The sequence below is a fragment of the Gnatocerus cornutus genome, chromosome 9 (genome assembly GCF_029298725.1).
Source record: "Gnatocerus cornutus isolate USDA-ARS CGAHR chromosome 9, icGnaCorn1.1, whole genome shotgun sequence".
In the NCBI taxonomy this organism is placed as follows: domain Eukaryota; kingdom Metazoa; phylum Arthropoda; class Insecta; order Coleoptera; family Tenebrionidae; genus Gnatocerus; species Gnatocerus cornutus.
The window spans coordinates 10,408,705-10,427,037 of NC_142241.1; the positions used below are offsets into that span (position 1 = coordinate 10,408,705).

An 18,333-nucleotide genomic window follows, 5' to 3' on the forward strand; every position below is an offset into this window, starting at 1 on the left:
CAAAATTTCGGTTTGTGCCGTTAATGAATTCCGACTCTGAATTTCTCGTCAATTGAACGTTGGAGTGAAATTTGTCGCATCGAAAGGGCAAGGTGCAAACGCGACAGAGGTCCGCAAGGGAGAAAGAGGGAAGTTCCGTAGTGTAAGAAGGGCCAGGGGGTAAGTATAATGAGTAGGGTAGAGGCTCGTCAGTGCGCCAGCCGCGCCGAGACTGCGATTTAATGAGCATGAAATCCAAATGGTAATTTGATTTGGACTTAATTAACGTTGTACTCCACGAAAGCCGAAAGACTTTCCATACCTAGCACGGACGGGGACGGATTAATACGAAATCAAAAATCCGGCACTTGGCACACATCGAATTAGCTTTCGAGGATGTTGGGAGGATCGAGAAGGGAACCGAACTGTATCTCGGGGGTGTTTTGATGCACGAGTCGGCACAGTTTCTCAGCTATCACACTGAACTTTGGCTCCATCTGAGTTGTATGTTGATGAAACAGTTGTTTGCTATACAAACAATCAATCCAAACTGGATCTCTCAGCTCCGGCAGACTACATTAGCACCTACCAAATTCTCCCCGGCTCTCGCAGCTCTCGCAAGTCAATGTTTATTTCCGGCAAATATTTAGATATTTCATTTTTCAACCAGTCACAATTAGAGTTAAATGGACAATATTTATTTAAATCATTTCACGATTAATTCGCCATGTCCACTATTGTTTCAAGGGGAAAAGGATCTTTCTTCGATACCTATTTTTAGAATTACATTGAAAACCCTTTTTTAAATATAAATTTATCTCCACCTGCACAATTTCGAAATGGTACGACGGCGTCGCGACGCTTCGATTGATTTTAGTGAGGCAAGGACAAAATTAAAGTTTTACAGGAAAGTTGTATTTTTAGACAATTATTCGGTTTTGGTGTGAGAAAATCGGAATTTTGTCCTGCTGACGGTGAAGACGATTGTCCAGCTCCGAAAAATCCAATAAATTATAAATTTTCCGGGTATCCGGTCGAAAATTATAGCCTCCGTCGAGGCAATGAAGCTGGTAATTGTTGCCAGCGTAAATCTACGTCGGCGTATAAATGTGTAGTGCCATCTTGATTTGCGGCCGGTTCGTGTTCCAAGCCGTTGGCAATTGTAAAGAAATTCTCCAGAACATCTGGCATTGTGTCCCCGTTTAGGCCCGACCGAACTAGTTTGATTTGTTTCGTTTTTTTCTTCCTTCTTTGTCGTTCTTCTTCTTCCAGTCCGGTGCTTCTCGCTCGTACAGCCTCATTTTTGTAAACATAAAATGTGTTGGTAGTTTCACTTGTTGGACGATGTCTGCCACTTCCTAGATCAAGAAGCAGAACATCGAAAGGGACCACCCTCGTTCGCCCGCCGCCACCGCTCCGCCAACAACTTCAATCTCGAACGTGACCTGCATAAGGATACGCACACGGAATTCCTGCGACCTTGGTTGATGGTTGTGCTCGAGTTTTTTTGTTTTACGGTGTACGCTACTCTCTTGTTTGTGTGTTTCTTCCGGAATGCTGTCGTATTTTCTGCTTGCATTGGGAATAGAGCGACACTCTACAGACATTTATATTTCACTTAGATTTCATTGGATTATCTCGGATGGGAAAGTGGAGATTTGTGGATGTTTTTTCTTCGCCGTCGCCTTCTCAGTCGAGCCGTTCCTTGTTTCCAGTCCGCAGAAGGGGAATAATTTTAACATTAAACGCGACTTGCGCCCGGAATTAGGCTCACGATCGACCAAATGAAGGGGTTCTGATTGTTGATTTATGAACATCTTATACATGTTTGGAGGAAGTTCCCAGCTTTTCCCGTCTTCTTTCCCAGCCCTTTGTTATTGCCGTCATTAACGAAATTAAAAACCGAGTCAGATATCCCGATTTCAATGAAAAATGCAACGCTTAGACTCTTGAAGCAATTTACTCCTAATTTTCATGAAAGGTGGTTGAAGAAACTCAGGTTGAGTGCACAACCCTTCGATAATTCCCCAGCCGCCTTTTGAAACAACCCTGCGCCGCCCATGCATTTCACTAATAACTTTTCTGCTTATTTGGCATAAAACTGCGTGCTATAACAATGCCAGCACCCGAACAATGGGCCCCAGTGTGATGAAAAACCTGCAAATATGGGCGACATTTACACGCGACTTATTGGCAAGTGCAACGTCGCGGAAATTATGATGAGAGTAACGTTTTCCATGTCTGGGATTCGTTTATTCCTTCTAACTAGTCCGTCGGGAGGAGTTAGTTCTAAATCTGCACGCAAAGCTACGACTATATTATCTTATTATCATGTTACACAACCGTTTTATGAGCGACATGAGGTTATGCAATATTTTCGACATGCGAGTAGATTGAAATGAAATTCATCGAACAGATGCAGCGATCTTTGGGGTTGGATTAATGATTTTTAAATAGGGGCGATAAACACCAACCCTAATAAAGTGAATAATGACCACTTGTTCACCCCTTCTCTTGTTTATGGGTGAGCAGGTTATTCTGCGTCATTTGTAGGGACTTAGATTTGTGATGGAAACACATGTGGTCAATGATCGATTGGAAGAAAGAAGAGGGACGAAGTGAATGAACTCAACCATTGCATAAATCGAGATGTGAACAATGTCGCATTTAGGTACCGCAGACACGATTCCGTAGACGACAGTTTTTGTTGTGATAATTTGCAACCATTAGATGCAACGGCGTGATAATGACGAGATCCTTGTCGTTGACATTACATAAATACGACCATTCACCTCCATTCCGTATAATTTATTCCAGTAAAATGAAGTCGCTGTCTTAAGGAAAACGTGATTTTAGTTCGCTTTTGTAAACATTTCCCACTATATGCAAGAATGCGAAGCGATTCTGAAAAGCCCGAACCCTATTTTATTATCAGCAAATCCTGCGTCGGACTTACTAAACGCCTGCATATTCTTAACCCACTTTTTCGGACCACGCTCCCAATTTCATCACTTTGTAGATGACCTGACAAAAATATAATACCTAAATATTTACAATGGAAAAGTAGGAATAGTTCATAGAGCTACTTTTATGAGTAATAATCCTTTTTATTATGGATATTTATCGTACTCAGAAAAACGTAAACACATTAAAAATTGACAGAATCGTGGCTAATTTCAGTTGAAAAATTTAGGGAGGAGAGTCACGAAACGGGAGCTATCATTTTTTCCATTTCACTTTGCATGGAAAATCGAGGACGTTGTTCCATATGATAATCTCCTCGAAAGAAGTTTCCGTCACAGTCATGGGAGGGTTGCTGTTTGTTTTCTATCCGATTTTCGACCATAAACTGAGAAAGTATCTGCGTTTCTTTAAATTTTAATGTTAGTGTTTTTCTCGCTGACTTTTATTGTAAAACTAGCGTTGTCAGACAGAAGCTGAATAAGCCATTATACAAAGATGAAGGTTGTTTCCATACGAAAGAACGTCCGCGGTCGGATAAAAACAAAACTACGAAAATTATCCCGACGTTTTATTAAATTAAAATGAACTGTTGGGGGATTTGTGTCGCGAGAAGTGCAGTTGGAATAAAATGTAGGACAGTTGTGTTAAAGCTAATCAGCTGAGCACCAGAATATTTCGGGGAAAAAAGCGACACCTGCTACTTTTTAACTCTGGAAATGTTATTCCGCGTGCAAAGAAAAGGGCGAAATTGTAAAAGCTGTATAAAAAAGCACGCTTTACTTAGAAGTGCGTAATTGATCAATTTTGGTAATTCTTCTCGCTAGGTAACGTATGCTTTCAGACGCTCTCAGAATTTCTGTGCGTGGATTTTTTTATTCGAGTTGTCACTCCTACAAAAAAGACGAAGCTATTATTTTTATGAGTTAAAAGACCGTTTTCAATGAGTTTTGTTTGAAAATACAACTTCTAAACAAGCCAGGACGTGTCTCAAAGTCCTGCAAAGACGCTCCTAGCAGGACTAGTTAAATAGTTTGAATTTCGCACTTGACTGACCTCGAAACCGACTTGTGATGCGTGTAAATTACTTGAGCAAGTCGTGCTTTCGATAGTTTTTTTTTAAATTGGAATGGAATTTTCCGGGATAAGCAAACTTTTTCTGGATTAAGCGTGTATGTTCGTAATTCGAAGAGTTGAAATTTCTCGCATTGCACTTCCGCGAAGAGCCGGATTTCGGCAGGCCGTGGTCCGGGGGGTTAGTGACGGCGCCATCGCCGCCGCCGCCGCCGCTCGGTTGTCATGGCGACGTGCGGCGGGCTCCGAACGGATCGTACAACAGTCAGTTCCCGCCATTCCGCGATACGACGCGCACTCGCTTGGTCACGTGGAAGAGTAGGCGCGCGTGCGACGACTCCAGATCCTGCCTGAGTCCTGCCGCTCCCGGGCAAAAGAGCCTAAGCCGTGCTGCACATTGACTCAAGCTCGACGCCGCCGCCGACGCTTGCCGCCCAAACGCCGATCCCCGCCAAACAACGACCCAAAGTAAGTCCACTTGTTCATTATGTCTTGCATTGCCGCCTCTCATAACCTTGCGTGGATCGCCGCCCCCGTGCCCGAATGACCCCCGATTTATTTTCGGACGGTTTTATCGATACTATGCCGGATAAATTTACTAAGTGGGTTGTTTGCATCTGATTATCCCGATTTGAATCGGTTATTAACCTTTTTGACGGGGGTTGGTGTTGGAACGGGCGCAACTGCATTTGATAAATTGATAAGGGACGGCTGAGAAAAAGGGTTTCACTGTCGGTCGGACCGGTCGCATTTATAGTGATTTGATTTTCTGTGGTTTGCCGTATCGATTTATGTAAATCATCCCCTTAAACATTTCGAACTAACGTGGTCGGGTTTTTCTTGCCGGGGTAGTTGTCAGTTGCGCTATTCCACTCGGGCATTTCTTATTCTAAATAAATTATAAGCCATCTTCTTATTGCCTTACGGCATGTTTTTATAACCGGAAAACTTGGGGAGATGAAAGTTGTTGAATTGATAAAAAAAGAACGATGATAATAAAAGTAAAGTTTCGAATTTGCGCCTGCGTGCTTCTCTATTATTATAAACGTCAACGGTCATTTCCGTTTCGTTTTTATCATAATTAATTAACAACTCCCTCAAGCTTTTATTTTTATTTTTAACGAAATTCGTCTTCTTTTACAACTCGATATTTGATTCGTAATTTCTTAAACGCTTTTAACTAAATTACTTACTGTTTAATTTGGTCGGGGAAAGGGATTCTTTTACGCCCTATTATACGATACTGTACTTCCGTTTAAGTTTGTAAAAAGCAAATTACAGGCAAATCAATTAGGCGAACATGAGTGTTGAATTACAGAGCTAATGAAACTTTCAACGCAGCCAAATTATACATTGTTGTACTTCACAACTACAAATAAGAGACGAAACTTAAAACTGTTTCCAAGAATTTTAATAAACTTATAATTCAAAAGTGTCTCCGCAAAATGCTAAATTTCAACTTCCACGATCTTCATGCATTTTAATTTGTAACTGGACACGTTGCACACGGTTGTAAAACTACTTCCTATAGTTTTAATTTTAATCATTTTAATGGACATTATGATACACGTACTTTTTAGGTGTCAGTGAATATGAAATGAGCTTCTTTGCAATGTGGAAAGGCAAGAAAAAGTGATTTTGCAAACTCGGAGAGATCTTATAGATTTTCTGCCCACCGAAGGTGACGTCAATTTGAACAATAATATCGGAAACGTCAGAATTCCATTAATATTGTCTGCTAAAACGAATTTTTATTGTACTGTTAGAAAATTTAACATTGAATTCAATTAGGATGACATATTTTTAACAAAATCGATTTTTTTAAGTCGTTGACAGACGTCATTAATCACAAAGTCAATGTCAAATGATTAGTCTTGGTCAAAATACAAGTTTCCAAGGCTTATGATTGATCGCATGCAAGTATTACAAGTTATGTAAATGCAAACTCGTGCACTAGACATTACGTGTTTGAGGAGTCTTCTTCCCATTTCGTTAATCCAAGTCGAGACCTTGATTTTCGTTTTCTAATTAAATAAATTCGTTAAACGCTTCGATTTAGTGTCGGAAGCGGTGTCTTGGAGTTTTTCCAATTACAATGTACCGTAAAACGAGTACCCGGAGCGCAACGTGTGATTACCGATTATATTATCCGATATCTCCTCCGAAGCAAATAACGTAATATGGTGGCGCCTTCCTGTTCGACCGTCTCCTCGTTACAGTTAAAATGATAAGTCTTCATAAAACTAACTGTATATAAACAAGAAGTTCTTGAATCGTCATTTTAACCCACACGATTTTCCCACATCATATCCGACAGATGCCGCCAACACAAACCTTTTTACCTGACCGTTTTAGTCCGGGTGATATCAATTAAGCTGTTGCCGGCGCAGCTAAATTTGTTTGTTTTGAAATTATCGCGCAGAATTAACCGCCCGCCCCCGGAGGCGCAAACAACACCAAACCCATCATCGATCCCCAAAGTGGACCTCGATCGAAATGGGGCAAGACTCGAGCATTATTAAAAATTTGTTATGTTTGAAGGTATTTTTGAGGGTGGAAACGACCTTATCAATTTATCATCGTACAATACGGATTTCGTAGGGGCGGAAAGTGAGAGAAAAGTGAGAATTTTTTGCATTCTTGTGCGGAACACAAGGCAATTATCGGGGAAAAATTTCATTTCGTTACGGTATAATTAATCAATTGGGAATTTAATAATTCCGTAATTGTGTAAAAACATTGACTCGGTTTGCATTAGTTTGTTTGAATAATGAAGGGGGTTGAATTTTTAATTGGGTGAATCGGTTCTATCTGGTAGGTAAAAGTTGTCAATATTTTATCATTTGCTTCCGGAATGGTTACTTTCATGATTGACATTATAAATAAATCCGGTAGATTGTATGAAAGAGTTTTCGTTTATTTGTTTGTTGCGTGATGCGTGGCGGTTCTACGTTGAAACGTTCTTCGGCTTTCGAACTGAAATATCCTTTTAAGGGTAGTTTTAGCGCAGAGTGGAGTAACGCGAGACAATTTATGTACATCAGTATAAATTGTATGATATAATATTTTATCGCGTTGAAATGGCGTTGCATCCACGAAACACTTTGGGGCCCCATCTGAATAATTTAAAATCTCAATGTATCCCGTTCGTGAATCCCGGATCATCCGTACTTTTCATATATCTGAGTGGGGTAGCTTGTATCATCGATAATTATATTGTCTCGGACGTTATAAATAGAAGGATTTCGGTGTTATCTTCCTGTCGGTCTGATCAAAGGCTCCTTTTAGAGAGAGTAACCTCTCTTCCCTGGAATCGATATCAGTTTTATTGGGCAAAAGTTTTTGAACTTTAATGCGATATTCGCTTTGGGCCAGAAAGCACTGTTTGCCCATTTGTTTTCCCCTTGCCGGTTTTATATGTTTTTCTGGTTGTTTTTGTACGTTGTCGACTTTCTTGTGCATCTATTTCGGTGGCACGTGGGTCCGTTTTATTACGTCCTTATTCATTTTCGTCCCTTTTCTCCACACTGTATATTCTGGTCGAGCTGGGGTCGGATAAATATTTCTCCTGCTAAGTGTCGACTGTCTCCGGCCTTGATTTCCTCGAGTATGGAGTTCCTAATCCGTCCAGGATGCTTTAGCTTAGATACAACAGGATGTACCCGCACTGTGCGAATTGGAGATTTAAGGAGGAGTTGAGTTTATCTTGGTCAGGATTGTTTCAACTTGAACTAGCTGAAGTTAGAACGTAGGTAAACAAGACGACCATCTACAATCCAAGCTGCTTACTTACTTAACATCCCCCAAGATTAGGACCTCGACCCTTGTCTACCACTCTTCCAGAATACCACATGCAAGGATATCGATCCTTCCAATAAAAAAACTACATTGATACTTCGCACCGGGATAACTAATGAAAGCAATAATCTTCAATGGACGAAGCCTGAGAGGGTGTTATTATCCATTATGACGATTGTATTTTACAATGCCATATAAATCGCGGACTGGAGGAAAAGATTTTACGATCGGACCCTCATTACGTCATTGGAGGGGACTTGAGTGCCCAAAAAATACATTTCCACAGCGAATGGACCAGATAATGGCTCAAATAGCCTGTCAAAGATCGAAGCTCTACCAAGAAGCGAAATGATCTCTATTACTGTCTAAAGTAAAATGAGTGGAACTACGATTTAGTGCACAGATTGTTGTCGAAAATGCAAACTTCAAATCCTTCCCTCGTGACCTACTTACCTGCGTCCTTTTATTTGTTTGCAAAGCTCAAACTTTACGCTTTTAATGGAAGGAATTTCGTGGTCTCATCCAATGTAGAACACGTCAAGCAATTGGAAGTGTGTCAGTTCCTGCATAATTCGTTATGCATGCGTTATGTAATATCATCGTTCGCTCCTGCAGTGTATTGCTTTAAGTTTAACAAAAAGAAGATCAGTTCGTGTCAGTAGAGACCTCGAAGAAACTACAGAAACCTTATGCGGTTAGATTGGGATTGGGAATTGTGAGTTTATGTGTGACTTGGTGCGAATTTCCTCTGTCAAACGAAAAATCGAGGCGTGACGTGATTTTATAAGTCTGGTTCTTGTATCCATGCATCGACATTAACTCGAATGATAGATCCGGTGAGCACTTACAAGTCTGCTTAAACGGGTTAATAACTATCGATCTGTCCTTCCCATTCAGCAGATCATCGGGTCTTGCTGAAAAGACGACGGTGTGTTGACCCAAATCCTTCAGAAACATGACACAATAATAACGTATCGGAAAAGTGGTGATAATGCGCGAATTGTATAATTACACATCGGAGGGGTGCATATATTAAGATGCCGGTGCGAAATATCCGAACGAAATACGCAAACACATTATGCGAAGCTTAGAACATTATTATCGTGTTTGTAATGGAAACCATAGGCGCGGGAGTCGTCGCGACGCTCCGTCGCTACAATTTATGAATTTATCAGAATATAAATTGAAAATTTGGCAGATTCGCGGCCAATCAGCGGCGATTGTCGCGATTTAAGACATTGATTCCCGGGATGAAAAACTGACCAATAAATCGCGATGCGCGCCAGTGACCTGAATCCGGAAGTGAAAAACGCGCTGCCCCACGTTAAAATCCGCGAAGGGGAAGTGGTCTCCATCCAAAATTTAAAGCGGGTTGAATTTGTAATGGGATGGTTTCTCGGGCGCGCGATCCCGACTAAGTCGGTGGCGTAGAGGGTTGAATATTCCATTGAATGTTACGTCGTCCGCTGCAGCACCGGTTCAACAATTCATCACACAAACAATGTCTTGGATCCGTTGTCAGCTGCCGTGTGCCCCCGTAATTACAGTCCGGACAAAGAATTTCGAAGTTTTGGCAACGCTGCAACGAGCAGTTTTATGTCCACGAAGGGAGAAAAGAAAACAAGGAAGTACAAGGGGGTTAAGTCTAGGTGCGTATAACCGCTCGACTTGCGAGAATATAACCCGCATCTTGATAAGAATTCCGCTGACGACTAGGAACTCGGCAAGAATTGTGCTTCGGCGGTGTTTTCGTGGAAATTTACTGTTACGTTTCATAATGAGGCGGCAATTCGTACATACTTTGTTTGCCAAGCAGAATTCTACTTTCGGGAGGACGACACTGCCGCCTCCAAGGCCGGTTTCTTGAATCTTTTACGCTTTACACTGCGCCATTCTATTAATGCAAGTGTGGGGTAATAATGTAACCATTATAATTTTTCTTTCCGTTTGCGAGGAAAGAGCCTTTGTGACGTTTACTCTATTGATCCCTTTAAAAATAGGCAGGTCGTTAAAAATGCACCACCTGTATAAACTGGACGGTATTTTTAGTTAACCTACTTTTTAAATAAAGTGTCGGGGGGGCAATCAAATTATTCAATCATATCACCAACATTTTTGAGAGTGCAGAAAGAAGTCTCAAAAATTATAATAAAATGACCGGGAATGATTTATAAGGCGCCGATTTTGAAATGCTGTCGGTGACTTTTAAGGGATGAATTTTTCAGGAGTGACTATTTTTGGGACGGTAAATATTACAGCAGCGCAAAGGGTGTACAGGAATATTCTTTTAGACTATAACAGAGGTATTATCGAAATTTTTTCTCCTTGATAGTTAAAAAAAACTGCTTACTTTAACAGAAGCTATTACCTAAGTACACATTATTGTTTAAACTTGCTCAGCTCCACGATGTATACAAGGTAAATATTTTTTCCCAATATCATCACCGTTATCAGGTTTGCATTTTTGTGTCGGTATGAAGAAAATTTACTGCCAATTACATTACGCAGTTTTATCAGTCGTGAACTTCCTGTGGTGCAGTGTAGATCATTAACTTAGAGAATTGTTAGTGTCCTCGTTAGAAAATTTTCTTCGTAGTTTCGACTTAAGTCATTACAATGGAACACAAAGTGAGTTTCCAAAGCGAATTTAGTTAGAAAAGACCATTTCGTTCGTTTTATTGTGACGGTGTACATTTTTAAGATGAAGTATTGACTTTGCACAAATTGTGTCTTTCAGTAAAGCCTTTGAAGCAGATAACAGACTGACTATACAAGGACCAGTACTGTTCCAATTACAGTAATAGTGATTGTACAACAAAGCAATGGACGCTTAAGTCTAAGTTCTTACAAGACAGAGGGAAACTAGAATAGAGGACCACACGTCTATTGATTCGTTTGAAAAATGTAAATAAATGTTTACAAGCGCCTTGAAATGTTCAGACGGACGTAAATTTCGGGTTGACAATCCAACGTGGTGTTTTGTGGTTGTAATTTTCACGCCGCCGCCGCTACCAACCGTAATATTAAAATATTCGCCAACATTATGATCGTTTTAGTTCCAAATTGAATTTCCCCACTAGTTGGAATTGCCGTGGCGTTTCCCATGTTAATGTTAAAAGCTGCAAAGTTAATATGGCACATTCTGGTTGAGATGAGACGGCAGATATAATAGGACAGATTATCTGAGGGAGCTATCTCACCTGGCAAAGTTTCCTGTTCAGGCAACCCCGGAAAATGCCGTTATCGGCGGGGGAGTATGGACTCGGATAAGGATAGAAATCTGGGAGTTTGTGCACCTGACGGGGATGAAAATACGAATATCCATAGCTATCAGCTTCACAGTTCATTAGCGGCCTTTGCCTGATCGCTTCTCGCACAAATCCGCGAATCCCTCGTCATTATCTACCGACTCTATGCAGTATTGCGGAACTGGAGTATGCTTGCGGCGCTTTTAAACCACCTCATTCAATATTACATAAATATTGTGGATTTAGCAAATTTTGTCAATTTATATGCGAGCTTATTCGGCCAACTTGTCAAAATTCTAAAGACGGAGATGACGACAACGAGTTTAATCTCCACCGATAGAACAGCAACGAAATTGAAAGAGTTTGGGTTTTCGATGCAGGCGGGGAGAGATTATCTTGGAATTAGAAATGACGACATGTCTTTTATATTGCAGATGTTCGCTTGATTTCAAGTTTTAGTTCCAAGGAAAAGACTTTAATAGTAAGGTAAATTGACCACGCTACATTGTGGGCTAGTGAAGTGACCTTTGGCTGCATTGAATTACCAAACTCCGCCGTTTGATCTCGCATTATTAAATTTCAGCGAACGTCTCAAGAGTGGCCGGAAATGCAAAACCAATGTTAATTTTAACGTTGCTCGGTAGAAAGGAACGAGCCCCGTAAATTTTTAATTGCTTTTAAATGTACTCGCAGTACCTTTTCAATCGGCGCTCTTATTGAAGAAAGCTAATTTAAAAGCTTTGTCAAAATCGATCGAAATGTAATATAGCCTAGTAAACCCCTCGAAGCACACCAATAAAAAGTAGAACTTTCACAAAAATCCCAGGAATCAAATAAATGTGCCCAGTCATGCATTTGTTTTAAGCCACCGCCCGCTTTGTTTCAACGTAAACGCTGAACACCCCATTGCCTCTTCTGTTTGCTACAGAACTCTCGGTCAGAGTCCGCAGCGATCTCCCTGACCGCCAATCATTGTCACTTGATTGCTTTTATCAAAAAAAGCGAATCACTTCCAATGGTTTGGGGTTGTTTTTCAAACGTCCCAGATTTTTTATCATCCCTCAAAAATTTATGCTCCACCAGTGACAGCGCAGTCCTGACATAAAACCGTCAAATTATGGCTGTGATAGTACACCCCTTTTTATTACTTATGAATTAAAACCAGTTGGAAAAGAAAATAAAAAATGTATTCCATAAAACTGCGTCTACGAAGGAAAAAACCAAATGTGTCGGCTTATGTATGCGAGACAGAGATTTATTTCTTTAAATATAAAACAGCCGAGGAAGAATTGAAAACGAAACATCTTACTCTTGTCTCTTGCAATTTTCTCCGCTCGACTCTAATCAATTTAAATGCAAGATCGCCTCTAATTATTGTCAACATCACATGACTATTTTTAATCGCATCTTCACTTAACATTGACCGGTTTTGAAAGGATTCCAAATTAATTAAAACTGAGAAAGGACTATCAAACTAGAACCTCCTCTAAACCTTCGAAAATACTTTCGTTGAACTAATGGTGAAACTTTAGAATATATCTATCAAAAGTTACTCGCGTAGTTAGCTAATTAAAATACTTATTCCGGCAAATGATGATTTACGAGCTCTAATTAAAAAACGCTTTTCATGACTTGACAAGCGCCGTACATAAAAAACTTTATTTCGTACTCTATTTGATTGTTTTTCGTACATCTCAGAAATCAGTTCCATCGCTCCGTTTTTTGCCTGATCACAATAATTGGACGCTGATGCCCTCTGATGCGGAAAAAGTGGGAGAGTGCGTGTTTTGATTAGTAAATTAGTACAACGGCAAAAAAGTTCAAAGGCATTCGCTGAAATTTTTGAAGCGATGAGGATGTAAACGGAACATTTTTTCACTTCTAGCTTGAGCACGTATCAATATGTCGTTTGCTGCTGAACTGAGAAACTAAATTTCTCTATTACAAGTAGTCAAAGGAATGCGTATTTTGGGTTGCTTAAACTAAATATTAAGTGGGTCAAAAAAGTGTCTTTTCTTCTTTGGTAAATAATTACTGTTTTCACATTTTTGTGGAGGGTGCAATATGATAGAGAAATAGAAAAAGAAGAGTTTGCATCCAGTGGCTAAGTTCAGGGGCGTGCTTTTCTAGAAGCTTCCACCGCTCGCCTAAATCTTTTCCAGGTTCTAAAGTGGATTGCGTTTACTTAACATACTAAAAACGATGTCGTTTTATGAGTGTAAATATGTAAACACAACAATATGTTGCTGCAATGTGCTGTTGGTACATTGTTTTCTAATAAGGAAGGAAATATATGTTAGATATTCGTGGACCTGGGAGGAGAGAAATGCTAAAAATACCCAAATTTCAGTCTAAAATTAGCACCGTAAGCAAATATTGTTCTCAAATTTGAACAATTTATGGTTTATTTAGAATGACTCGTATTGTACACTTTTAAAACTTTCCTTCGGTGGTTTTTCCGATTCACCTTTGCGTAGAAACTGAAGTAGTTGGGGTAATTTTTCAAGTAGCTCAGGACATTGTTCATCACGACTATCATAACAATAACTCCCGTCTTGTTAGTGACTTCCGTCCGAGATGCATAGAGTAGAGAGCGGCGTTGCAAGTTGCAGTTTATTAAAGTGAAGTATGGGATCGCTTTAACCGACTTGAGTCGTTTATTAATTCCAGTTGCCTCAAATTATGAAGTTGGCATATTAAGCGCTCAACCCCTGTATAGTGTGTGTCTGTACAACAGAACGTTTAATAATTTTGCATATGAAACAGAGTTGCGTCGAGCGTGTACGTTTCTCATTTATCACAAGGAATGTCAGTGCGCGCCAGTATATGAACTTATTAATTAATTTTAAACAAATTGCCGTTTTGGCATGAGCGGCTTGCAGGTTTTCAAGTACAAAGTGTATAATTTATGAGTTTTGAGCGTACGCTTCACGCCGTTGAATGGGGTCCTCGGCGTCGCACACGATCGCATTCCTTCGCCAGGGGGCACCATACTCGACAAGGATAATATAATACCTACCCTTCGTGCGTCTACCCTCTCGGATAAAAACCGGACGAGTTTGCAGCGGCTGACCTCCGTTTTATGATTTTTTTTCCTTTTTTTTATCAACGACCCAAGTTTCGATATTGAATGAAATTACGGAGTCCAATCATGTTGTTTTGTTGTTGCAGATGGTAACCAGGACGAAAAAAATATTCGTTGGTGGATTATCAGCGCCCACTACCCTAGAGGACGTCAAAAGTTATTTCGAACAGTTCGGTCCGGTGAGTACCCATCTTATAAACTTGATTACATCGAGGAATATTCGCTTTTTGTCCGATTTTATTCAGGGTGTACAACTTAATTTTTTACTAATAACGCCGAGCAAATAATTACATCCCTTGGTCTGTTGGCCTTTCCGTTGTCACACCTCAAACATGGAGCAAAAACTAGCAAACACAATTACTTGCGAAATTAAGGCGAAAAACCTATGAATTAGCACGTTTCGTCCCGTAGCATTCGGCCCTTGCAAAAATTAATAATTTAAAACCCTCCTAAGCAAATCTTATTACAAACAAGTTTTTCGCCGAAATAATCCGGCGATTTCTATGCTCTTCACGTGCGATATTTAGTAAGCAAGTCACACTTCGACTTGAACATGTACTCGTCAGCGGCGTTGGTCCTCGTCATCAATAGGCCGTAATTAGTAGAGGCGCAACTCTCGGCTAAATTACAAGGTAGAAAGTGGATGGTGATTCGTGCAAGAGTGGAGGCGGATGTCGTTCGGGTCATCCAATGACCCCGAGATTGGACACATGCGAATTTCGTGACGATTGCACTAGTTAAGACAGCGGAAATTCATTAGTTAGAAGCTTCTCCGGCGCGCATGTTCTAATGAATGGCCACCCTCACATGCGTTTCATAATTTAAAAACGCGTTCTGTGTCAAACAGAAAGTTTAACAACGCTTTTTCCCGGAACAACTCGGCGAAAATAAATACGACTGGTCCGTGGGGACCGAAGAAAATTTCATTTTCAACTGAGCGAAACTGCACTAATTTGTTTTATTTTTTGGTTTAATTAACAGTTTTCGGGCTCTTGAAATCTTCAAGCTAAGAGCGTACTTGAAATCAGTTTAAATTTTTTCTAGGGGAAACAATAACTGTTGGCTGGTTTAAATGAAGAAATCGAAAACCGTTTCGAAAGTCTATGACGGGTGTTCAATAATCATTTATCATTTAAACGCGCCTGAGAGAAGATAAAATGCGCTTTTCTGTAATGGAGGATTTAGACACTTTGGAAAACCATTTTTTTAGTTCAGCTCGGCTAAAGTTGTTCCCCACGCGATTTTTTTCGTTTTGTGCGTATTGAATAGAAATAAAGGCTAAATTCATGGTTATTCCTAGTCGTTAGTTTCGTATGTTTCCTCTTCTAGATCGACTTCCATCCGGAGAGCGATTTTAAGGGGATTTATGTCACAACGCGCGCCCTACAATTTTATATTTTTCGCAAATCACTTAATTAAGCAGGTCTGAATTAGTTAGAAGCTACCTAATTCGTTCGTTTCCAACTCCGCCATGTTGTCGCAGATTGCATCCCTTCTGTCTTCCGATAAATTATTGTTTTGTTTATTGTTTTTCCGTTGACATCAAATTTATATAGGCGGTGGTCTAATAAATCTAATAGTACCTAATTTGGCGCCGTAATTTATTGAGGGAACATTTTGCGGAAAGTTGGCCAATATTCGTAAGAGACGATCAATAAATATTAGTGGAAGGGTCGTATAAAATTCTAAGCACAGGAGTTGGCCTTTCACCTCCACTAAGCGCACGAAACCATGTTCCAACTAGATTTTCGAGAGACCAGGTTACAATACAGGTATCGTTACAAACAGCTGTCGCTGCTTATAAGTGATTTGCATGGACTGTACGAGACATTTGCATAGTACAATAAATGGAACATGTACCAACGGGATTTTGTGACCAGCTTTTATAGGACGCCATAATCGACGTGTGTGCTGTGTATAATATCAAGAATTTCGGGGAGATGCTGCGACCTTCTGCTCTTCAAATAATATAAAAAAAAGATCGGTGCAACTTTGTTTGTTTAGGATTTCTTGCGCTGTAGCGGAATTATTTCAGGTATACAGTTAACCGACAAATATTTGCGCTCCGCTGAAATCGAAAGTACTGAAAAAACAAAACGCTCATTTCGAATTTGACGTTTTTTCAAATTGATTTCGACTTATTAACTGCACAACTTAAGTTTCTTTCTTTGCTTTGTTGATTTATGTTTCGTGCATGAAAGATAGGTAGAAAAGTTGTTGTTGTGAGTAGAAATCTCGTAAAATAGCAAACAAGAAGTTATTTGCAAGAACTGGTGTTGTAAATGTAGTTTGTTGAAGTAGTAAACAGCATATGCAACACTCGCGTTTGTACCGGCTAATGATCTACCTAACACCACAGCAGGAAACGGATGAGTCCATGAATACACTCTGAGGGGAAATTATCAATATGTGAGACAAAGGAAGAGAGTTGTCTGACCATGGAAGCGTCAGCTTGAAAAATTGTTTCGAGGTTGAAATCGTACAAGCATCAAGTAGCTATAAAGCATGAGGAATCTCATTTGGAAATACATCACTTGGAAAAATAATAACGAAAGAAAATTCATATTCGTTCGAAAAATATCAAAAGACAATTCCCCTTTATTACTTTTCTTTTTATGGCTCGGAAACACACGCAAAAAGACCATATAAAGCGGATAAATTGTGGTATAAAATCGGCAGAGAGAAAAAAATGTAAAGCCGACGTGTAAATTGCCGGTGGCGACTTTGCGAAGAGAAGACACCTTGGAATTAGGCTGAGTTAAAGTATGACGAAAAGCGTGCGGATCTCGTCAAGGCAGAAGAGGAAGTTTTTAGCTAGGGGTTGCCAATGTGATGACACAAACAAACGCTTGCCTCGGGACATCTATTCGGTTCTAAATCGCTCCAATATATATCTCCATTAAATTTATGCTTGTCAACTGCAAGTTCCGTTTGCGTTTCGGAATGGAACTGAGACGAGCCCAGCCAGACAATAACGGTTTGATTAAAACGAGCGGAACTCAACGGTTAAATGTCACAACAAACGATAGATCACGGACCGGTGACTAATGAACATCACGGAATTAATACAAGGACCCGAGCGTGTAACAGCGACCTAAAAAATGCACGGATCCAATTTAACAGGTAATCCGCGAGGGTGTAAATTATTTGGCGGTTATGCGACCGGCCATTGTTGGGTTAATTTATGATAACGAAACCGTTTTTGTCTGGCGAGTGAAGAAGGGGTTGCGCTTTTTCGTGAAGGCAGTTAAATCAGTTTAATGAGTTCATTACGGAGGAATATTTGTGAGGCCGCCATTAAAACAGAGGAATTATAACCCGGAGCAACTGTTTGGGTAATTGAACGCTTACGAGCGAGCCGCCAATATCAAAAACACCAACTTCGACATCAAACTTATGAAACTTTAGGGGCGAACTAGGAAAGTCATGTATGAGAGTTCCTCGTCTTGGGAATATTCAGATGGGAATGAAAGCGCGCGCGAGCTTCTCCACTCTTCTTACATAACGCGACGGGACCTGAGAGTCGACATCGCCGCCACCGCCACCGCCGCCGCCCCTGATCCCCGGAATTATGAATGTAAACCTTCGAAAACAACCGCGTTATTTCCGGGGAGGATTACACGCCTTTCCTCTCGCAGTCATTGTACACAACCCTGGAAATACACCAACGAACTTTTAATCAGTCGAAACTAAAGAAAGTGTGCACTTTAATGCTTTTACATATTTAATGCTCTTGCCAAAGTTTCCAACAAACCTCTTCTCATTACATGTCTTAACTCACTTTGTCATCCTACGCCCTTTCGCATAACACACGCCATTATAGTGAAAAATTCGACTGCTGTCCTAATTTGTAATCTCCATCCATCCTTCTGGTATAATGTCGCTCGAATAACTTGTTATCGTTATTCGTTTTCTTTATGTCTTCGTTCGCGTATGACCTACAAGTCACTTTCTCACGTCTAATTGATTATACACCTTTTCTGCATGCGGTTCTTCTTTTTTTTACGTTTGTTTAATTAGATTCTCACTGTGGTCGCGTTATGTGTAAATCATTGACTTTATGTAGACTTTTACGACGACCGACGCGCTAGACATGTTTATAATTACACCGGGCAAAGATACTTGTTTTGTTAGTGACAATAAACCATTACCGGTTATGGCGATTTGACCATTAGTACCGCACAACTC

General features: G+C 40.2%; 1 protein-coding gene across 6 annotated transcripts in view; it reads left to right on the plus strand.

Moving 5' to 3' along the window:
- The window catches only part of Rbp6 (RNA-binding protein 6), a 223,188-nt gene that overhangs the window by 153,840 nt on the left and 51,015 nt on the right, over positions 1-18,333 (plus strand). For 5 of the 6 annotated variants that reach the window (XM_088046732.1, XM_088046734.1, XM_088046735.1 and 2 more), the window contains one exon: positions 14,232-14,324. In XM_088046732.1, coding sequence (XP_087902858.1) covers positions 14,232-14,324 — 93 coding nt within the window. Of the gene's footprint in view, positions 1-4,389; positions 4,483-14,231; positions 14,325-18,333 lie in introns of those variants that run through there. The other variant, XM_088046738.1, reaches the window with a different exon arrangement.